General features: G+C 44.2%; 2 protein-coding genes across 4 annotated transcripts in view; both read left to right on the forward strand.

The window, feature by feature from the left end:
• Positions 1-12,293, forward strand: part of LOC125974251 (collagen alpha-1(XXIV) chain) — a 34,858-nt gene extending 22,565 nt beyond the window's left edge. The window contains exons 32-60 of the mRNA XM_049729244.2: positions 863-916; positions 1,391-1,444; positions 1,537-1,590; positions 1,769-1,822; positions 2,497-2,550; positions 2,876-2,983; positions 3,313-3,366; positions 3,456-3,563; positions 4,106-4,159; positions 4,615-4,668; positions 4,803-4,859; positions 5,046-5,099; positions 5,184-5,237; positions 5,413-5,466; positions 6,200-6,253; positions 6,582-6,689; positions 7,426-7,533; positions 7,612-7,719; positions 8,554-8,607; positions 8,703-8,765; positions 8,880-8,933; positions 9,033-9,068; positions 9,382-9,417; positions 9,558-9,584; positions 9,776-9,835; positions 9,953-10,121; positions 10,216-10,325; positions 10,501-10,761; positions 11,012-12,293. Of these exons, the coding sequence (XP_049585201.1) occupies positions 863-916; positions 1,391-1,444; positions 1,537-1,590; positions 1,769-1,822; positions 2,497-2,550; positions 2,876-2,983; positions 3,313-3,366; positions 3,456-3,563; positions 4,106-4,159; positions 4,615-4,668; positions 4,803-4,859; positions 5,046-5,099; positions 5,184-5,237; positions 5,413-5,466; positions 6,200-6,253; positions 6,582-6,689; positions 7,426-7,533; positions 7,612-7,719; positions 8,554-8,607; positions 8,703-8,765; positions 8,880-8,933; positions 9,033-9,068; positions 9,382-9,417; positions 9,558-9,584; positions 9,776-9,835; positions 9,953-10,121; positions 10,216-10,325; positions 10,501-10,761; positions 11,012-11,158 (2,262 nt within the window). The 3' untranslated portion in view covers positions 11,159-12,293. The remainder of the gene's footprint in view (positions 1-862; positions 917-1,390; positions 1,445-1,536; positions 1,591-1,768; positions 1,823-2,496; positions 2,551-2,875; positions 2,984-3,312; positions 3,367-3,455; positions 3,564-4,105; positions 4,160-4,614; positions 4,669-4,802; positions 4,860-5,045; positions 5,100-5,183; positions 5,238-5,412; positions 5,467-6,199; positions 6,254-6,581; positions 6,690-7,425; positions 7,534-7,611; positions 7,720-8,553; positions 8,608-8,702; positions 8,766-8,879; positions 8,934-9,032; positions 9,069-9,381; positions 9,418-9,557; positions 9,585-9,775; positions 9,836-9,952; positions 10,122-10,215; positions 10,326-10,500; positions 10,762-11,011) is intronic.
• A 399-nt stretch (positions 12,294-12,692) lies between these two features.
• On the forward strand, positions 12,693-19,334 carry znhit6 (zinc finger HIT-type containing 6). Of its 3 annotated transcripts, none has more exons than XM_049729252.2 (10): positions 12,693-12,900; positions 13,155-13,220; positions 14,164-14,270; positions 14,377-14,468; positions 14,923-15,026; positions 16,084-16,152; positions 16,264-16,344; positions 16,429-16,509; positions 17,074-17,198; positions 17,321-18,874. In XM_049729252.2, exons 1-10 carry the CDS (start codon positions 12,728-12,730, stop codon positions 17,392-17,394), a joined length of 972 nt encoding a protein of 323 aa, XP_049585209.1. In that variant the 5' UTR covers positions 12,693-12,727; the 3' UTR covers positions 17,395-18,874. The 3 variants fall into 3 exon arrangements, with proteins under 3 accessions (XP_049585209.1, XP_049585208.1, XP_068508350.1); XM_049729251.1 differs by lacking the exon at positions 17,321-18,874 and adding an exon at positions 18,882-19,334 and having other exon boundaries at positions 12,695-12,900; XM_068652249.1 differs by lacking the exons at positions 12,693-12,900; positions 17,321-18,874 and adding exons at positions 12,959-13,004; positions 18,882-19,334.
• The last annotated feature ends 1,680 nt before the right edge of the window (positions 19,335-21,014 follow it).

Below are 21,014 nucleotides of genomic sequence, written 5' to 3' on the forward strand. Positions count from 1 at the left end.
GTTCTTTCCACTCATGAAGCGCAAAATGCCTGCAGCCGCTTTGATGACAAACTGCAGCAACTCATAAATCCATTCTGGGATCATGTCATTTCAAAGTATCATTTTGAAACAAGGATATGATCGTTTTCACCTGTATCTGTTCAGATTTTTCTGGCTTAACTACTTCTTAAGTCTGTGTGCGGCATATGAAAAAGCGATTGTTTTTATTTTGAACGTATAAAAGATATTGAGAATGCTTTTCTAGGACGACAACAAAAAGTTCAAAGTCCTATCTACAAATGTGACCATTTCAGCCGTAAACACAGTTCCATTATGCTTGGTTAGATAGCGCCCTCTAGCGATTGGAAAACCATCCCTCATTTGCCCTAATCTGTCATCATTCTCAAATGATATGGATGATATCACCTTGCTGGTTTTACATTGACGTAATGATGAATGTTGTGGTTTGACTCGCTCACTTTTCCATGATCACAATCGACTAACCACAGCGCATTTATCCCCTCATTCAACTCAGCGAATGGAAACTACTGTAAATGTTTCTCAATCGACATTGCTATGACTAATGCGTCGGCTACTCTGTCAATAATAGACGGAGTACTGTTTCAAATTAGTGCCCTGTCTCAGCTTGGCAACACAATGTCGAGACTTCGACAAAGAGCCTCTCTCTTGCATGGCAAGAAGGCCCGCCCGTGTGGCGTTCCCATCTCGTCAGTTAGCGTCAGGCCCAACTGAAACATCACCACCACCACCACCACCACCACCACCACCACCACCACCACCACCACCACCACCACCACCACCACCGTGTTTGTCTTTTTCTTCTGTCCGATGGCACAAGCTAATCATGATTGTGTGTCTTCAGGGTAAAGCGGGTATTCCAGGAAGTAGCGGCGAGCGGGGACCCCAGGGTGCGCCTGTAAGTAGGCCTTCTTTGTTCCTATTAGCAGCAATGATGAAAGCCATCTGGAATCGAGAATGACGCTTTGTGTTCATGTACAGTCAGATGTTGTTTCACGTTAGCAGCGTCGCAAGTGCCTTGTTTTCCATTTGTTTTTGTTTGGCGCTCTGCATTTCTCACACGTTCAGACATCCTACTTCAGTCTTGGAGCCGTGCTCCGGTTTTTAAATCTTCCTGGAAGTCGGCCCAACCCTGGGGGAAATCAAGAATGTCAAACAATCAAATATTTGTCAGGGTGTGAGGTTTCCATAGCGCAGGAGGAGGTATTAGTTATGGGTCTCATCTTGCTTCTCTTGACGTTATCGGGTTTCCACAGACGTAACGGGAACTGTTTGTTTGGTGCTTGCCTCTTCGACTTGTGTATTATGTCTGTACCCAGGTTCACGCCAAAGGTCCCGAGCGAAGTCTTTTACAATGTTTATTCTCTTGTAGGGATCCAGAGGACCTCTTGGAGAGGCAGGACCTGATGGAGAGCAAGGGCCTGATGTAGTTTTTATTTTTGTCTCTCGACTATTCTTCCATGGATTCAGTATTTGTTGACATTCATTTTGAATGCCTCTCTTTCTCGATTCCCTTAGGGTGGGCCTGGTGTAGAAGGGGAAGCGGGTGCCGTAGGAGAGCCAGGCTTAAAGGTCTGTGTTATTGCAGGAATAACGTGCACAAATATTTGAAAATTCATTCCGTAGCAATCTGCACGGCAAAAGCTCTTATTGAGTCCAGCACATTGTTGAATGCAGGTAGGACTTATTTTTGTGTTGGGCCTCCCTCCCTCCCTCCCTCCCTCCCTCCCTCCCTCCCTCCTCTCCATAGGGTGATAGCGGGCCTCCGGGAGCTGAAGGAGAGCTGGGCCAGGATGGGATTAGAGTGAGTACATTTAGTGAGGGTATTTGTCACACGACTAACCTTTCCATTATTTGTGTTGAACCGAATCCGAATTATTCCTCCCATGGCTACTTTGCTATGATGTTTTCAACTCTTTTGTTTGTAAATGCTTTTAAATGTTGTATGTTTAATTATGTGAAGAGCATGAGTAACCTTATTTGTAAAAAAGTACATATAGATAAAAATGCCTTGCCTTGCCATGCCATGCCATGCCATGCCATGCCATGCCATGCCATGCCATGCCATGCCATGCCATGCCATGCCATGCCATGCCATGCCATGCCATGCCATGCCATGCCATGCCTTGCCTTGCCTTGCCTTGCCTTGCCTTGCCTTGCCTTTCCTCGTAATCTTAATTACCGTACCTGCATTTTGCTGGCAGTACGTATTTTCCAAATCATTTAGCATCAAAGAAAGATATCATATTTGGAGATAAGAAGTTTAGCAAAGCACCACGTCAAACAGCAGGTGACGGACGGCAATGCACATAACAAGCTTGTCGACGCCTTGCTGGGTCAGACATATGTTTGTTTATATTCCCAAAGTGTCTGTCACTGACTTACAATGTGTTGCAGCTTGTGCAAATGATGAATGATGATGCATGGCGGCTGATGTATTTGAATTGTCATGCCTATTGGTATCATATGATTTTTTAGGGCCCCCCTGGTCCGCCTGGTGAAGATGGCCCTCAAGGGAATGATGGACCCAAGGTCAATAAATCAAATCAATGAATGAAATACTAATGAAAAAAAGTATTGGCACCCTCATTCTAGTCTTTGCTATGTATAACAGCTCAGTGTTTTCAATGAGGCACACTTAGGCTTTGTCTTTTTGAAAATGTAGTTCAAGTTTGATGCAACTTTAATGCTATAATACGACGCAATGAGTAAATCATCTAGAGAAGGAAAGAGATCAAATGTCCTGCAAAGCACATTATTGACAGTATAGCCAAACAAAATGTTTATCTTCACTTTGAGACGTATCAAATCTATCTTTTCCTTAGCTCATTTGCCTTTGCTCTGGGCTCTATTTCAGGGTGATCCTGGTGAGTGTGGACAAGGAGGAGAACCCGGGGACAAAGGGATGGAAGGAGACCCTGGACCTGCTGGGCCACCTGGACAACCAGGGAAACAGGGCTTTCGTGTAAGAAATGTATATTTGTCAGTCCAAGTTCAGTAATGCCACTGTGCCCCAGCAGAGGTCAGCCTTCACTCTTTTTTGCCTTCAAATAATGAGCAATAAATTGCAGTGCTGCTGCTGCTGCTTGATCCCTTTGGAGGTCTCAGCCCATCATTATGTCTACAGTATGTCAGCAAATGACCAACAAAGCAAATAACAAAGTCACACAGAGTGACACAAAATCATTCAAGCAGACGTCGTTAGTATTGCAAAGCCCTAGCAGACATTTCTTCATTCAGCAATTTGTGTTGTTTTATGAGTTTGTTGATTCTATGTCTCATGGTTTAATACAGGGGCCAGAAGGAAAAGCAGGGGCCCCAGGAAACAGGGGACGAAGTGGAAAGAAGGTAAGAAGATGACTACTAACAAGCAGCCATTCCTGTGCCTTTTTGGGTGAAATGTGATGCTTAGAAAAAGTGGGCCTGCCTTTGCCTAGGGTGACAAAGGTCCTCCTGGTCTTGCTGGTGAACCCGGAGACCGCGGCGACATTGGCCCAACGGGCGAGGCGGCGCCAAAAGGTGCCAGAGGAACTCGAGGGCCTCCTGTTAGTTGCCACTTCTCTTCATTTGTTTATGAATGGACTGCTCATTTGCACTGGATTTGCTGTGCACAATATTGTCCCCCAATGACTGAAACGTGGATTAGTGTGCACTGTGTATAATCCTGATACCGTTAGCATAGACTACTATATTGCAACCATCATGAATTTATGAATTATTTTAGTATTATAATTATTTTCTAATATATTAAAAAAGATATCTAATATATATATACATGATCATTTTTTATTATCTACCGATTGCCAGTCTTGAGTGGTATAAATACTGAACATTTGTTTCAGGCTTGAGAGAGCAAGAAAATAATAGGAAATTCCAGGTCTGAAATGTTTTTGCCCAAAGCCATTTCGAACATGTTGTGATAGGTGCAGAGAAAAGATTTATCTGCCCATCGTAAAAGCTCAGCATGTGCGTGTTGCTGAAGCCGCGGTTATATTTAGCTAAACCGCAGTCCAAAAAGACCGAGCCGACCGCTATTGCTGCGAGCCACGGTTTATTTTTGTATTCTTTCCCCCCCCAACTTTTTAAGGGTCGGCCTGGCATCATGGGAATGCAAGGGCAACCGGGATTGGCAGGATACACAGTGAGTTGCTCTCATATTTGCTCAATGTGCAAACACACACTCACACACACATTGCCTTGCATAAATCTCACATGGCCACACAATTAGGATAAGAAATGTATGTGTGAAGCTGAGGAAAATGTAGTCTGGATTGTGGCTCCATCCCTCCTTGTTTTATCAGCAGCATTGCTTTTCCAAATAACCTCCATAAGAACAACTTCTTGTAACTTTTGATTCTGATAATCATGACCTAAAGTGTAACATGAATCCAAAAAGAGAGAAATTAGGTCTGAATGGCGATTCTCTCACTAGCAACCTTTTTTTTTGTTTTTTAACAATCATCAATACTTGTGAAGATACATGTGAAATATGTTGCATTTTGTTTTTGACATTGTACAGTACTAAATTTGCTAAGCGAATACAGTATTTGAATGCATTTACTTTTTTTGAACAGTTAATATTTGTATTCTGTTTAGGGTCATCCTGGTAAGCAGGGGCCTATTGGACCCCCGGGGCCGAAAGGTGAAAAGGTAACATGACCCACACATCTTTCATTATTCTAATTTCAAGATTTGGTGTCGTGTCAGTCTATCTCTCTATCTATCAGGCTTCTGAGTACAAGTTGAAGTGTGTGTGTGTGTGTGTATGATTGTTGTGTTTTCAGGGTTACCCAGGCGAGGACAATAAGACCCCAGGACCTTCAGGGCCCTTAGGTGAACCAGTAGGTCTTGCTTTGCTTTCAAAATCCTTTCTGATCTCCCCACATCCTGTTTATAGCAAAGATCCATCCCATTGGCACACCAATGAATGTTTATTACGATGTGATCCTCACATTATTTGAAGCGCAATTCAACGGTTGATGAAACATTTGGAGACTTATTTGGAGTATACATTTGTTTTGAAACAGGGGACACCAGGAGAGAGGGGAGATCGTGGGGAACCAGGAGATGAAGGATATCAGGTAGCATCAGGACATCAACCTTTGGCAAATCTTGAATCCACGATACCAAATGGTTCGAAAATCAATGAGTATACCATATTGCAGGGACATACTGGTACCACTGGACCTCGTGGGGCTGTAGGACCACCGGGCTTACCTGTAAGTCACTATAAATCGCTGCAACGTGCAGGTTGAATAAATGCCGATGACCTCCGTACTGTTTTCCATTCTACACTCAATTCTACTGTGTAGAAGGATGACTATTTATTAGATGTGAATGTTAATATGATCTTAATGAAAAGATAGCAGGCAATTATTTGTATCCTTGGTTCAGGGATCAGCAGGTATGCCGGGGAAGCCAGGTCGGAAAGGAGAGACGGGCGCTCCGGTGAGTCAATTCACATCCCTTGAAACGCAACTGTGTTGCACACATCCGCACTTAATGGGGGAGTTGGCAACAGAAAAAAACAAACATTCTAATATTTGACTTTTCTTCCAAAAATCTCGCCAGAGTTATGTTTCATGTTCAATGTAGATGTAGCTGCTGCTGCTGCTGCCGCTGCTGCTGCTGCTTTCTGGTCTCGTATTGTTTTCAAGTTGAAGGACAAATAGAAGAATCGGCCACTTGGAGTGTTTTTGGACTTTGAACAGTATTTGGATTAAGAAGAATCATTTTACAGCCTGGATAGAAAGAACACACTACTTGTCAAAGTGCCCAAATGTCACAAGGCACTAGTCCATGTCCATTTCTTTTCTCCGATGCCTATTTTTTCGTCCTTCGGGGTCTAGCTCAATCTCGTTGTTGACTTTGAGTTGAGTCAGAGAACTCAATGTTGCAGAAAACAGGAACATGTTGGTCCTGCTCTATGTCTAGTTTGGGCCATCATTCATATTTCCTCCTCGATGTAAAACTACTCGAGCAAATGATCTTTTTCAAAATGCGACTTGTTGTTTTTGTTGTACCCAATGGAGACAAGACCGTGTCATGTATTCATCCGGCTCACATTAGGCACGGTGCTGAAAGGTTTCCGTTGCTCGCTGTCTACGTGAGCTAGATATGTAACAATGTGTTATTCTTCATGTCTGTGTATGTTTTATTCACTGTGTGTGTGTTTGTTCAGGGCTCAGCGGGGAAGAAAGGTGCAACGGGTTTGAACGGAGCCCCCGGAGTTGAAGTGAGTATCACATATCTTCCATCCAATGGCAAATAAATCACAGAAAAAGTCCAACAAAGGGCACTTTCATCGGCCGGCCATATGAGTTTTTGTTGTTGCGTGTGAGTTTCTTTCTCCATTCATGCCTTGCGTATAATAGTATCACTGTATTTAAGTCAAGTCAAATCTATTTACGTATGTATGTAGCCCTGATCCACTAAAACCGATATGACATGCCCACAAGGTTTTTGTTGATTTCTGCTTCACCAAAAAAAAAAAAAAAAGAAAACAGCCTCATCTGGAAATCAGCTCCGGACAATGTTGTAACATTGATGTTGACATTTTGCAGGGGCCAATTGGTTTAGCGGGACCCAAAGGCATGAAGGGTTACCCCGGACTTGATGGTCCTTCTGGACTCACCGGCTTACCAGGATTAGCAGGAAAACAAGGAAGACAGGTAGGTACCTTACTATACCTTCAAATTTGGATTTTGTATTGAAAAGCTCAGTGATTTTTCCAATATGTACGTACGTTTTTGCACGTTGCAGAACTGCCACACCATACATCATTGATTGTGTTGCCTTTCTATTCGTAACACTTGCTTGAATTGGATGTGCATTCCAGCGATGACCTTGGTCATTTCGGAATTGAATCCGCCTTATCTAATTAGGATGAAAGCTCAAGTGTGCTCGTTACGCACGAGCTTCTCAGAGCTGTCACTTTTGGGGTTCACCTTACAAATTCCAAGCAGGTTCATTGGGGGCTTATCCTCTTTCATCACGTCCACAGAGGAACAGAAGCCATATGCGAAGCGACGAAGCACTCACTGTGTTATTGTAATCTCTCTCTCTCGCTCACTCCATTCTGCCTCAGCACACTGCTGATGGAGCAGAAAACTGTTTTGGTCTGCAGCGTGAGAACGCTGCTCTGTGACTTTGCTTTGCAATGGCAAGATATATTAGGAGCAGGAGGCCATGCTAGCAGACATCAACAGCCATGCCCAATGTTGAGAAGTCCAATCGATCCAAATAATGACATGGAATTGTCTATTTTGCGTACAACAGTATAAGAATGTTTTGGGTTTTTTTTTTCTTTCTTTCTTCAAAGCAACACCTCTATTGCGATGAGCCTCCATTGGCTGTAGCATTATCAGCACACGGTTCATAATGTCACCTACTCTGGGCTCTTTTCAGGGCCAGCGAGGCTTGGTGGGACCAACTGGTCCCACTGGACGTCCAGGACCTCGAGGGAGCATTGGACTCCCAGGACCACCTGGAGAAGCCGGACCGCCGGGGCAAAAGGTGAATTGAACATTTTGATTATTAGCAGTGTTTGAGGAAAAACAAAAATGGCTGACATCAATTCTTTTTACTGTCCAGGGAGAGATTGGCCTGCCAGGAGATCGGGGAGTGTCAGGGGTCAGAGGGCTGGAGGGGGCTACGGGTGACCAGGGAATGACGGGTGAGACAGGATCCAAAGGGCAACCGGTGAGTACTTTCCACACTTGTTGGTGACACGTGTCAACATAAATAATGAACAAGCTGATACATCCCATCTTTCACTTTTGATGTTATTGTTCAACTCTGACAATGCAAAATAGCGCTGTTCTTCTCCGTTTTAAAGTGATGCCAAGCCTTGGAATGTTCTTCATCCCATGAACACGGCGTTCTCATGTGTGCTCTCTAAATATAGCTTTTGGTGCTTAAATAGTAGTGACTTTGAGACTTTTCCATCCAAAATGGAGTCAAAGAATTAGCTCGAGAAGATGGAATTTCTCCCGCTAAGGCCAAGTTATATAAGATTCTCTCACTCCAGAGAGCCGAAAAAAGGTGCTCCACTTTACTTATGTAACGTCTCAAGAAAAACAACGTCCAGTCCTCTCCCTTTCCTCATTTTCTCCATTGATGTTCATGTAACACAGAGCAGATTTCAGCCCTAGGGTCGGATCTTTTACACCATTCAGCGACTAGAGTTACTTGGCAAAAGCTATTGGCTGGAAAAAGGATCTGTCTCGAGGATGTGGATGACTGGCTGTGTAAACATTGTGGCTGCCACCCGGGCCAACAGAACTCAGACAAAGTTGGGTGCAGCCATTGAACCCCGACTGTGTGGATGAATGTTCCAGTTGATCCGGACAGGAACCATTTTGCATGTGGCCTACTTATTTCAAAATGCAGAGGGGTTGTTTAAAGGACAGCATGCATTTCTTCTGGGTTAGCGGTGGCTTTGTTAAAAAAAAAGAAAAAATCAGGACACAGACGCACTCATTTGCACCCTGCCTTTTTGATGATTAAGCATTCATTCAAATCTTCATTTGACAGGGGGAACCAGGTCGTCCGGGGCTGCTTGGCTTGCAGGGCTTTCCGGGTCCAAAGGTCGGTGTAATCTGCCGAAGCATTAAAGTACAATTGAGATGTGCTCAATTGGTTCCGACTACAAAATGATGACACGTATGGGCCTTTTGCCTCAGGGTCCAAATGGTGATGTGGGATTGAAAGGTTTCCATGGTCCCAAGGGCCCGACGGGTACGCTGGTAGGTTTTGGGCAAATCAGTTGAAACTTACAGCAAGATTCCGACCTATTTCCCTTGTCAATCTCTGTGACTTTGAAAAGAGATCAGCCATGCTTAACCACGCGCCTCTTTCAGGGATTCACTGGGCCAGTGGGGCCTGAGGGAAAGATGGGCCCGATGGGAAAACCTGTAGGTTTTCATTTATTGGAATAAAACATGTTGATTATGTTCTAGCTAGCAGATGGAGCACATTCCAATGTTATATTTGTTTATTTTCCATTTCCACAGGGGCCGCGAGGTCCAAGAGGAAGCGGGGGTGAAATGGTAAGATCCCATTCCAACCTACATATCATCCCAAAGTTTGTTTACAACTGTGTGATTATATTACTATTCCAATCTGCTCGGGCGTCAGACTTGATGTCAGAAGATTTCTTATTGCAAAATCACTCCTGGTGGCTGTAAATTGAAGACCAATCACTATTGCAATTGTTGTAGTGTTTCTGCGCGGTCGGTCACTTGATCCCAGTCATGCAAAGATGAGTTCCCCAGTCTTGCTGTGTCAGAATACGTCGTACGTACACAGTGTGTACATACTTTGTTTTGTAACGTCTTCACAGCAATTCGCCATGTCTTTTAGGGGCCCCAAGGACCACATGGAAGTCCAGGACCCAGAGTAAGTTGCATATTTCAACTTGTTTGTGTGACTGAAACGATATACAACAGTTGGTCGCCAATCCATACAAAGTCTCTTCTTGTTGGCTAATCCTCTTCAGTCCACATTTTTTTATGCATCTCTCTCTCTCTCTCCCTTAGGGCCCCCCTGGAGCTCCAGGACCTACAGTAAGTAAGATAAGAACATAGACATGAACACATTCACAGAAGGGGGGACAGTTGTAGAGTACCAGAGAGCATTGGAAAACAACAAGTTTCTGGACTGCAGAACTGCTATAGTACTGTCAAAGTGGCCCTTGATCTGTGTATGGATTTTCCTTGAATAGCAAAAAATGGATCTGTGATCTTGACCCCTACAGAGGCAACTATTTGATGACTACAGCCTGTCTGACTCTAAAGCCGCCCTCGGAAACGAAGAGGTGATGTTTCTAATTCATTCCCTAAAGGTTGAAGGCAGGCAAAGTGGCCTTCGCTTCATAAATGTTAGATGGATGATGCTTTTCCATATTCCTAACATTCATGTCATCTGTGACCAGAGTTTTCAAAAGTCACCAGTGGGCCTACCGGACCAGAATGCAGAGATTTTTAAGACTTTGCATTACCTGAGTGGCGTTATTGAGAGCATCAAAAAGCCACTGGGAACCAAAGAGAACCCCACTCGTGTCTGTAAGGACCTGCTGGACTGTCATCAAAAGCTCAAAGATGGTGAGGGCGCACTGACGCTAACATGTCTTCCTTCATATTCAACCTCGAGCTCACGTTTTCTTTTCTCTCTTTCTATGTTCATGCGAATTTGAAGGCTGGTTCTGGATTGATCCGAATCTTGGCTGCAATTCAGATGCTTTCCAGGTCTTTTGCAACTTCACCGCAGGGGGTCAGACCTGTTTACGTCCACTGGCCTCTAATAAGGTAATAAGGCATCAGAATCACATGTAATCTTTCATCCTTCAATTGCTTTCTTCCTAAGTTGTCCATCAAAATTGTCCTATTCCTGAAAAAGCTGACATTTGAGAATTTCTATGAAGAGTCTTGGTCTCAATTAGCCCCGAATGTCGATTGATGGCATCCGTGTTTGTGCCTGCAGATGGCGTTTGGTGTAGGAAATGTCCAAATGAAGTTTCTCCATTTACTGAGTAGCGAGGCCAGCCAGAGCATGGTACTGCATTGCCTGACCGGTCACTCCAACAGCAGCGCAGACACAGACACAGGCACAGGCACAGGCACAGGCTCTCCCGGCCCCCCCGAAGCAAAAGAGAGCGGTCGTCTTCGCTTCCGAGGCTGGAACAAGCAAATATTTGAGAGCGACACACTACTTGAACCGTTTGTGGCAAAAGATGAGTGCAAGGTAGGAATCTCTGTCTCTGTCTCTGTCTCTGTCTCTGTCTCTGTCTCTGTCTCTGTCTCTGTCTCTGTCTCTGTCTCTGTGTCTGTGTCTGTGTCTGTGTCTGTGTCTGTGTCTGTGTCTGTGTCTGTGTCTGTCTCTGTCTCTGTCTCTGTGTCTGTCTCTGTCTCTGTCTCTGTCTCTGTCTCTGTCTCTGTCCTGTCGTATGACTCCCTCCCATTCATTCTTTCCTCCTTCATCCATTGTTTTTCAGATCCAAGACGGCAGCTGGCATGAGTCCCATTTCTTCTTCTATACTCAGGAGAGCCACCAACTACCGATTGTAGAGCTGGAGGAAAGTCCCACACCACGTGGCAATGTTAAGCGACATATCGAAGTTGGTCCCGTCTGCTTTCTTTGACCCTCTGCCCAATTCACATCATACTCATTGATTTGATGAGTTTAAAGGGCAAATCTTTTCTGGAGATTGCCGATACCTGACCAATGAGAGCTTTTCAAAGACCCAGATCATTTGTATGGAGCGGCCGTGTCAACCAATTGGATTAGCTGTATTGATGGAAGATACCCTCGTGAGGATAGAGCAGTTCAGATAATGTTTGCTCGTTTAATCAATCGGTCGGTGCTCAGGTCGGCTGTACTATATGAGTAGATATTGGCCCCAGATCCCAGGATGGATGGGGCTTCCCTATTTCATCTAAGGCCTCCAGACACCTCCCCTGGCCTTAGACACGCACGCCCAGACCATCCTATGCAGGGGCCCATCCAAGAAGTGCGTCAGGCCTCTGAAGTGGAGCACTGTTAGAACTCCAAATGTACGAGTGCAATAGCATGTGGACGTGATGAAATGATTTCCCTTCAAAGGCTATGTGGACATTGTTACGTATCATGATGATATTTTATCGTCGGTCGGACCTGCTCATCTTGACAGATGGTGCTCTACCTCTACCTTGCTTTTTAGAATGGTTGCTCTTAGATTAAGCTTTGTTGCCTTTTTGTATGTACCGGTTACATCCAGGTGTATTATGTTGTATTATGTCCAGTTGGTCGCTTTTAATTTATAAACCGTTATTTCGCGCGCTACATGATATTGTAGCGTTGCTAACATGTGGTAGGTTCTCCAGGGGAATCCTATCATTGGTGCTGCAACAAAGAGTCAAATGAGTCATCAGTAGGTTTATTGCATTTCCTGTGTATATTTTGCCATCAAACTGTATGTTTATTTATACCCTCTTTCACATTACTGTTCAACAGTAAGTTATACTCTCAGAGAACTATTGGTTCGTCCACACTTATAGAAGTATTTGTGTTTTCCTGGTGTTTTCCTTCACCTGCAACTGTATGTTTATAACACTGTTCAGTTAATTAAGTGGACTGGCAGCTACAGTGGGCCAGAATTAGAAAAAAAATAATCACAGCCACCATATTCTTAATTTATAGCAAAGTACAATGAGCTGAATTGTGTGGATGAAAAAAAGTTGGGTGCATATGTGTAAATAATAAATATGGTGTTACAAATAAATGGAGATTTTATCCAACATTTTTGTGTCTTTAATGGAATGATCCTATACTGTACTTGAGCCATTCTTAGATGTGTGCAGCTTTCCAATGCAAGATGATTCAGGACAGAGAACACAAACCGCCTGTCTGTCTGTCTGTCTGCCTGCCTGCCTGCCTGCCTGCCTGCCTGCCTGCCTGCCTGCCTGCCTGCCTGCCTGTCTGTCTGTCTGTCTGTCTGCCTGCCTGTCTGTCCATCCAGATTTTGTCATTTTAATTTTGCGATATTCCTTTTTATTTTCTGTACAAACATTACACCGGAAGGCAAACATTTCCGCATTTTATGGTATGCAATCAACACATCAACGCTGGTTTGATGACTCTCGAGACGCCATACACCCGCCTTGACACTGCGCGGCGCTAAAGAGCATGTATAAACCGGATCTAGTCAACAAGTAGCCAGCCGCACACTCGCATGGTCGCAGGCGGAAGAGGTTTTGTTGACATCATTTGCCAACGTGACTTACTCGTAATGCATAGTAGGCTTACTCCATCAATACGCATGATGTCATTTGAGGAGACGCCAACGGGCAGTAAAAGTCCTGACGACGAGGCGAGGGGGACAAAAAGAAAGATTTCACTGTCGAAGTAAGTGTGTGCAATGCAAACGAACTTGTGTGTGTGTGTGTGCGCGCGTTCTCATGCTGCTGTCATGCTTTCAAAAGCAAGGACCAAATGCCAATAACATCAAGGTATGGCTTCGTAAATCAACAAGTTTAACGTTGTGAAATCGGTGTCGTTTGCACGTTTGCTGCTGCTGCCACTGCAGCTGCTTCTTCCTTCCTTCCTCGCGTTTTGCCCCCTCGTGCAGCACTGACTGAATTCATGTTTTCTTTTCACAGTTGTGGTGTGTGTGGCTTTGGGGAGGCCAAGTACAAGTGCCCTGCCTGTCTCACACGTTCATGCAGGTAAGAACAGCGACGGCCAAGCAAACTGTCATGATGGGCTTTCAAAGACATGGTATGAAGAATAGTAGTCTTTAAATGCACCACTTTCTGGACTATGTATTAATGCAAAGTCAGTGGGTGAACAGAGTTGCTTGAGCACAAAAACAACAAGTAGATGAGTTTTTCCAGTGAATAATGGAGGCTCGAGTCCCATCAAATTTGCAAATATGCAGCGGTTCATCTGGATATGGATTCGATGTAAGTAAATCAGTGTTCACTTGTGTGTTACTGTTTGTCATTTTGTCCCCAAAAAGTGCAGCTTTCAAGCAAGAGCGCCAAGTAAAGGGGCATAGCTTGATTGTGTAATACGCACCATCTTTCAATCTTATTTCAGCAGAATATTTTGGACTGGCAGAGAGCCATGTATTTGTTGCTTCTATTTGTTTTGGTTGGAGGCCTCCAATAACATGCTTGTGCTAGTGGCAGCAATCTTTGCTCGATTCCTTGACTTGTGTTGAAACATTTTATCGCCTAATCCTCAAGAATCTGCTGGCATATTGAAAGTCATGCCTGAAATTGTTGGGCACCAGAGGTTGTCCGTAAGCTTCTTTCATAAAGGCCTGGAGTTGAAGGCATCAGTCAACATTCCTATTGCTTAGTTGTTTTTTTTTAATTCAGTGTTATTCTATCTGTAGCCAAATACCTGTCTCTCATCTGTGAAACGCTGCAAGATTTTCTTTTTTTTTTTTTTTTTTTTTTAAATGTTTTTTTTTTGTTTTTTTTTGTTACCAAATTCCTTTACATTTGAACAATCATCATGTTTGTTGCGTAAGCAATGTCATCTATTCCAAAGCGACACAACGGCGCGTCGTCCAAAACATCTGCCAACTGCCTTTGGGGGTTTTCAACCTGGTTGAACCATTTCACCTGAGATTTTGTTTGCTTCCTTCTCGCTGTCTTGAAGTTTGCTCTGTGTGAAGAAACACAAGGAAGAATCTGCATGCAGCGGTGTTCGAAATAAAAGCGCCTTCCTGAAACTCTCTCAATTTGATGAAATGACTCTACTCAGTGGTAAGCATGGCCTCATTTCCAACATTCAAACAAGATGCGTGGTATCTTTTTTGGACCGTTAACCTGTTTGGGTGTAAGAAGTGGTCCTTGTCTGTTCTCTCCCTAGATTACCGGTTTCTTGAGGATACTGGAAGATTTGCTGGTGGCGCCCAGAGAGACAATCTCATTCGTGCCCATGTCCGTTACACTCCCAACAGAGTAAGCCCAATTTGATGTTCTGTTGAGTTGCATTGCAAGTCATGTAGTGTATTTTAGATGCTTGAAAGGTAAATATGGAGTGAAAGCAGGGATTAACACTGAAACACACTCAGGTTTAGTGATGCAGAACAGATGTTTGGTATTTGGACACATTTGTCCAGGAAGGCTGGCTGGCTGGCTGGCTGGCTGGCTGGCTGGCTGGCTGGCTGGCTGGCTGGCTGGCTCCCTCCCTCCCAAATCTCCCTCCCTCCCAAATCTCCCTCCCTCCCTCCCTCCCTCCCTCCCTCCCTCCCTCCAGCCTCGCCGTCTTTTCCACTCAACTGAAATGTCAGCCAACAAAATGTCCCAAAAGTGTCCTTTTCTTAACCATCTTCTATTCTCGCTCCAAGTGCTTTTGACACAATTTGCCTGCCGTGATATCTTTGTACATCTGTCATTTTCGTTTGTTGTTCAGGTCAAAAATCTACTAGTAAATGCCCGGAAGATGAACATCACTTTGAGAACCCTCCCCATAACCTTCACCAAGAGTAAGGAAAACTCCAGCATCTTCAATTCAAGGTAAGAGTGTGATCAGATAAGGACGCCATTCTTTTCATACGGGAGAATATGACACACAAGTGCACGACTTTTTGGAAAAAAGTCCAAATCCTATCGGAAGAAAATCTTGATTGGGAAATCACAAATGTCAGTGAGAAGGAATGTTACACCTGTTTGTTAGTTGTGCACAAAGGGCTTTTAATAAAGTGCTCTGTGCATGGGGGTGAGAGCAAAAGAGTCAGAGTCAGTCAGTCAGTCAGTCATTTGTTTATGAGTGTGACTCAGCCTAGAAGCCTGGAAGCAGCCGCAACAGTTGATTAAAGGCAGTCTTGACGCATACCGGAAACGGCCAAAGAGCCATCCGGCAAGGCTATGACTTACAAATCATTTCACCTATTATATCAAATAAGCAGCAGAGATAGAGATCCTGTTCACTTGAAAAGAGTGACATCAGCACAACATTTAACACATTGTCATTGTTTAAATGAGCAACTCAAAATCGAACACACAGGAGCTTTCAGGTTGTTGTTGTTGTTTTTTTCGCCTACATAAATAATTGCCAGTGCATCCTGATCAACAGCACAATCCGTATTTACGTATCTTTTGAAGTATACTTGAAATTCTATCCATGGCAGGTCATTGGAATTTTTCACAGGCTGGCCTGAAATGACTAAAGCCCCCGTTTTTCCCAGAGTTGCATAGTTTCCATTTGCTGTAACAATACTATCACACCTGGTGCCCCACCCACCCACATTTCTTGCATGTAGAAACGCATCAAGGCTTCCACAAGTATATGCAAATACACACTGACGCAGTAAACTATGCCAACAAGCTCCTAAATTCCTCTCCCACCGTTGTGGAGGGAATCTCCTCCCCCCCCCCTAGCTGCCATTTCATTTGCCCCAACTAGACCAAAAGTTGTCGAAATAAAAGTCTATAGAGCTACGTGCAGCAAATTGACATTTCTTGCCGTATGGTTGGCCCGAAAGATTCGACCAATCTTCTCCATACGTCTCATTCAGGCCAGTATTTGAACATAGCGGACGGACTAAAGATGATTTGAATTTGTCCCATTTAGGGAAAAAATGTTTCTGTGGCACTTGAAGATTGTGTTCCCTCAGAGCGGGACAGAATTCAGCCAGGAAAGGTAAGCCTCACAGCAAAATGGACTGTGAACTTCATCTACAATGTCATTCATTTCTTGATGGACCGTTTCACATTGACTATATCTGTCTTAACAAATGAAATTTCATTTCAGGGTGCGTGACACGCTAAGTCTGGAACAGATCTTGATGCCTTATATCCACCCGACAGAGTCAGACCCTATAATACGCCAGAAGTAAGCCTTTTTGATTGTGATTCCAAGTGTGCATCTTAGCGTTGACACTGTGCTAATACGTATCAAAAAACAAATCTATTTCAGGTTGAAGAGGTATGTATGTACCCCAATCGAGGATGTCGGCGTTTTCATGAAGGAAGAAGGACGCAAGGCAAACTCAGTCAGGTGAGCGATAGGAAGATGAGTGATTGGAGAAAAGCACCACTTACGTATTTCCAATTGGAACATGATGGAGCTCTGAGCGAGCACTTCACTCTGGGCAAGTGGAATAGAAATCAACCCCTCTGGAGAGGAGCCCAACTGTGTGTAGAGGCCAGTCCAACTACTCGGTCTCGTCTGGACTTATCAGGCTCAGGCTCAGGCTCCGGCTAAGCAATAGCAATAGCTCTCCAACTTTTGCTCTTTGACAAGTTGTGCCAGTTGCGCTGCACTACAGTCTTTTGGTCATGACAGCCCAGCAAAGCGCGTGAAAGCAAACCCATTTGGACAGGTGATGGATGACCATCCCTAATACTCGACAGGACGACTTTGAGGCAAAACTCGAGTCATGTCGTCCCTAACGAGCAAATCCTTCAACGGTACGGCGGCTTTTCCACATGGCTTTGATTTTTGCCGAAGCCCACTTCTGTTCCAGTGCAACAAAATTGTCACTGCGCCAGAATTGAAGACAATAATAGTGGTTGGCAATGAACCTGCCTGTGTTAATCATGCACATTTTCTCTTGAACAGGTACCATCAACTGGATTTACAGAAGAGCCTTCGAGACAACCTGCGCTACAAAATACTCATCGAATATCCTTTACTCCACGTGGTGCTGAGCGATCATTGGAAGGACTTTGCGGTGGAAGAACCAGGTAAATGACAAATGCATTACAAATATTTCCTCATTCCCATCGTCCAAAACTTTGACCGCGTGAGCATTTCTGCCCCATGCTTTGCATCATTAGGTTTTTCTGTCCACACTTATACTTGCTAGGTGGAGATGAGATTCCAACGGGATCATATCATGGTCAAAATGCAATAGGGTGGTCTGCACTACATCACACTTGAAGCTCGACGGCCAAAGAGAGGATCAAATAGGGCTTAGTGTTCCCAAATGACCTCATGTGATGAGAAATGACATCGTAGGAGCCACCTGTACGCACGCTCCCTGCGGTGGAGTCTTCCGGGTCCTCTCATGACTCAGACACAAGAGGCTTTGGTGCTAATAGAGCAGCACACTTGGCTTTTCTCATGTCATTACTCTGTCAGGCCCATTCCGGATGAATGAGCCATTTGTTTATTCTGGTATGTTTTCCTCTGATAAGGCCTCGCCGTTCGTCTCACTGTTTTGATGTCATGTCGGTCAAAGAAAGATCCTGATAATGGCGCACGCGCGCGCACGCCACACGGCCCGGGAAGCTTGACGCAAAGTGATAACAAGCTATCAGATAGCGTGACACGCAGCAAGGTTAAGCTTTGGAGGCTCCAAAGAGGCTGATTCTAACAACCGCGTGCCCCGAGGACTTAGCTGTGCCAGCGCGCCCGCGACCTTGGCGACCATAAGTGCTTTGAGATAATGGACGGATATTCAATTGCTCTTAGAAAGGATGTAGCCCATTTGAATTATGCTCCTATATCAATGACGTTGTCATTTCTTGGAATGGTTTCTGGGAAAAGGTGTCGTTCTCAAAAGAAATTCTAAGGGTGATGTGCCAAATAAGCTTGCTTCCTTCCATCCATCCATTTTCTTGCGCTTCAGTCGTAGGGGCATGAAATTCCTGGATTGTATGCACAAAGCAAGTGGCCATCTCAGCACCCCAACAATAAAGTACATGCGTACATGTCCTCAAACCTTTCCAATTTGTGTTGCGGGGTGCTGACTTCAAGTGAAAGGCAGACTGTAACCTTGATGTCAAGTCTTTTGGTTTGGCTGTGTTTAGTTCCAGGCACTTGCTAGTACTTGATGATCAACTTATTGACAGTAAAAACAATTTAAAACATTTACAGGCCCCAACACAATTTAGTTTTTGTCTCGCAATGGATCTTTTATCACTAGATTACACAAAGTCAAGTCAAGCTAAGGTAGTAAGTCCTTTTAGTTGCCAAGCTTAAATGCTGAGTGATTTTGTCTAAGGCTGGGATATATCAATCCAATAGAATTACTTATGTAAACAGGCGAGGCAAAAGCCAAGATTAGTCCCGAATGTTTGCCAAATTTGCTCTAAGCCACCTTTGAAATGCTTCCTAAGGGTGCTAACGATATCTTATTTTGAATTTCATGTCAAATCAAATGTGGGTAGTATGTGAATCATTTGCTTCCACTAAATGTTGAAACAAAGCTGTTTTATTTGACGTCCCATTCTTGCTTTGTCACATGTCCACACTGTTTCATTACATAACTGCTAGCTTGGCATGTCGCCCTATTCTGAGCAGGGGCCATCATCCCGAGCTCTCATTTGCAATGTTTACACACGTAGGAGCAAAATCATCACACGAAACAGAAATGCAGCTAATGTTCTACTATTTGATTTTGATCTCCATACAAATTGTTTCAGCTGCGCCGGGCAACGCTGAGCACGCGAGCGAGGACCTCACCCTATGTTCCCCGCATTGCCCTCTGGCCACCTTCACAGCAACACAGCCCAGCCCAGAATCGCTGTCGCCACGAGAGAAAGGACTCAAAAGAGAATTGAGGGACGAAGAATTAGAAGAAGGAGAGATTGCCGATAGTGAGGATGAAGGGGAGATGGAGGAAAATATTGGCACAATGATTATTAAGACCTGTGATGAGGATGCCAAAAGCAAAGACAGACATCATTGTATGAAGGAAGATGCAACAACTGTTGACCATAGTGCGAGCGCCAGGGCCAGTACAGAGACGGACGACGCTTCACTTTGAAAATCACTTTGAAGGCTAGTAAGTATAAGGCTGTGCAAAGTACGTATATAGAAATATATATATTTTTTTTATACACCAAAAGGAATAAACAATTGTCATGGTAAACAAAGTATCATCTCAATGGTTTATTTGCACTTTTTATATTTACCTTATGTCTCACTTGAATGTTGACATTTTGGATTTATTTTTTTTTATATGGAAGCCTGACGCTACGTTTGTTGCATTTAGCTACGAGTACGTTTGAACGGACGCAAAAGTACCTTTGCACTCTTTCTCCATGCTAATGTCAGTTGAGTGTGACTGCAGCCCCACCAATGCAAATTATTCAGTTGGCAGTGCTTATGGATGTGTTTTTACAGCCAAAGCTAACGTCTTTTGACTGAATTTGTTTGATGTTTAAGCCTGCCGTGACGCATTTTCCAGTCCCACGCAATGATCTCACATCTGAGTGCATCCCTTTTCACCTCCAACTGCTACTTCTGAAAGAATGATGCCGTACAACATTGAAAGTTTGCTTTCAATTTTGGAGTCTGCTTGATCCCTATTTGAAATAATCCCCAATTCCACGTGAGCGGCAAAGCCGAAAACCAAAATGCCAATGGGGTCCCGATGGCCGATCCGCAACAATTGATGATGTAACCGTAGATTGCATATTTTCCATTGTCTACCAAGTTTACATAATGCATGTTTCCTTTCCAACCAGCAGGTGGGGCTTTTTATTGTGACTCGCACTCCAAAGAAATCCTCCCTTTCTGCCCTTAAGTTGTTTAAAAGTGAATATGGATCGGCCCAAGTTATGCGATAATGACGGGTTGCATGCTGTAATGTCATTGAATTCTTCATTTGTCATGTAAACATTTGGAACTCAGGAGGTGAATGATGGGGTGATTTCATTGGTCTGGCAGGCGCCTGCCTGTGAAAAGTTCAAGGATTTTTTTTCTTTTTCTGTGCGGATGAGCAAAATGAAATGTAAACGTTTTGCGTGGTTGAGCAGCAGAGGTTGTTTCGATCAAGTAAGTCATCTTTCCTGGAATTTGAATGTTAAAAAGGTCTGCCCTCCCTGCTGCCCTTCTAGCTTAAGGAATGTTATGGATGATATAACGTTGAAAAGATTACATAACCGAGCGAGGTGTAATGTGTTAACAAGACAAATGACAATTTGATTGCATGGCACTTTCCAAAGGGCTCTGATGAAAATGTGCTTTGGGGAAGAGCAAAAACAAGATCCTGACTCTGTTTTGACTGTAAATGAAATGAGCGAGCGCTGCAGGGGAAGGCACACATCTCTGTGATTAAGTCAACTTTCAAGTCTTTTAAGTGGGCACATCCTGCCTGTGCAGTGTGCGGCTCCCTCCGAGACAATATATCTATCACGCTCCGCTCCGCTCCGTTGAGCGTTCCCCCAATCACATCCAAGAGTACGCCTTTTAGACTTTGCAATTAGATGAACTCTCACGCCAAGTGAGTACAAGGGACCGAGTGTTTGTATATTTTTAGCCCATCCTGGCAAAAGTGAACATGCTGCTGCTGCTGCTGCTGCTGTGCGTTACTTTCCAACATCTGAAGCCCATCAGGATGTCTGAGCCACTACTGCATTCCTGAGCCACTCCCAATACCTGGATCAAAAAAGAAAAGCCTTAGCCGTCGCTCTCACTAGCCCACTGCAGCTATTTAGCACCAGGTGCCAGCCAGGCCAAAACAGCAGCAATGACTTTTTTTTGTTGTTGCCCGCCCCTGATGAGGGCCATCAAAGTAACAGACTGATATTAAAGAATGGAAGGACTGCTGC

This window comes from Syngnathus scovelli, chromosome 10, assembly GCF_024217435.2.
Source record: "Syngnathus scovelli strain Florida chromosome 10, RoL_Ssco_1.2, whole genome shotgun sequence".
In the NCBI taxonomy this organism is placed as follows: Eukaryota; Metazoa; Chordata; class Actinopteri; order Syngnathiformes; family Syngnathidae; genus Syngnathus; species Syngnathus scovelli.

Coding starts and splice junctions, on each gene's coding strand:
- znhit6 (XM_049729251.1), top strand. CDS start 12,728: ATGGTCGCAGGCGGAAGAGGTTTTGTTGACATCATTTGCCAACGTGAC. Junction 12,901..13,154: donor AGAAAGATTTCACTGTCGAA/GTAAGTGTGTGC, acceptor TTCTTTTCACAG/TTGTGGTGTGTGTGGCTTTG. Junction 16,345..16,428: donor GACCCTATAATACGCCAGAA/GTAAGCCTTTTT, acceptor AATCTATTTCAG/GTTGAAGAGGTATGTATGTA.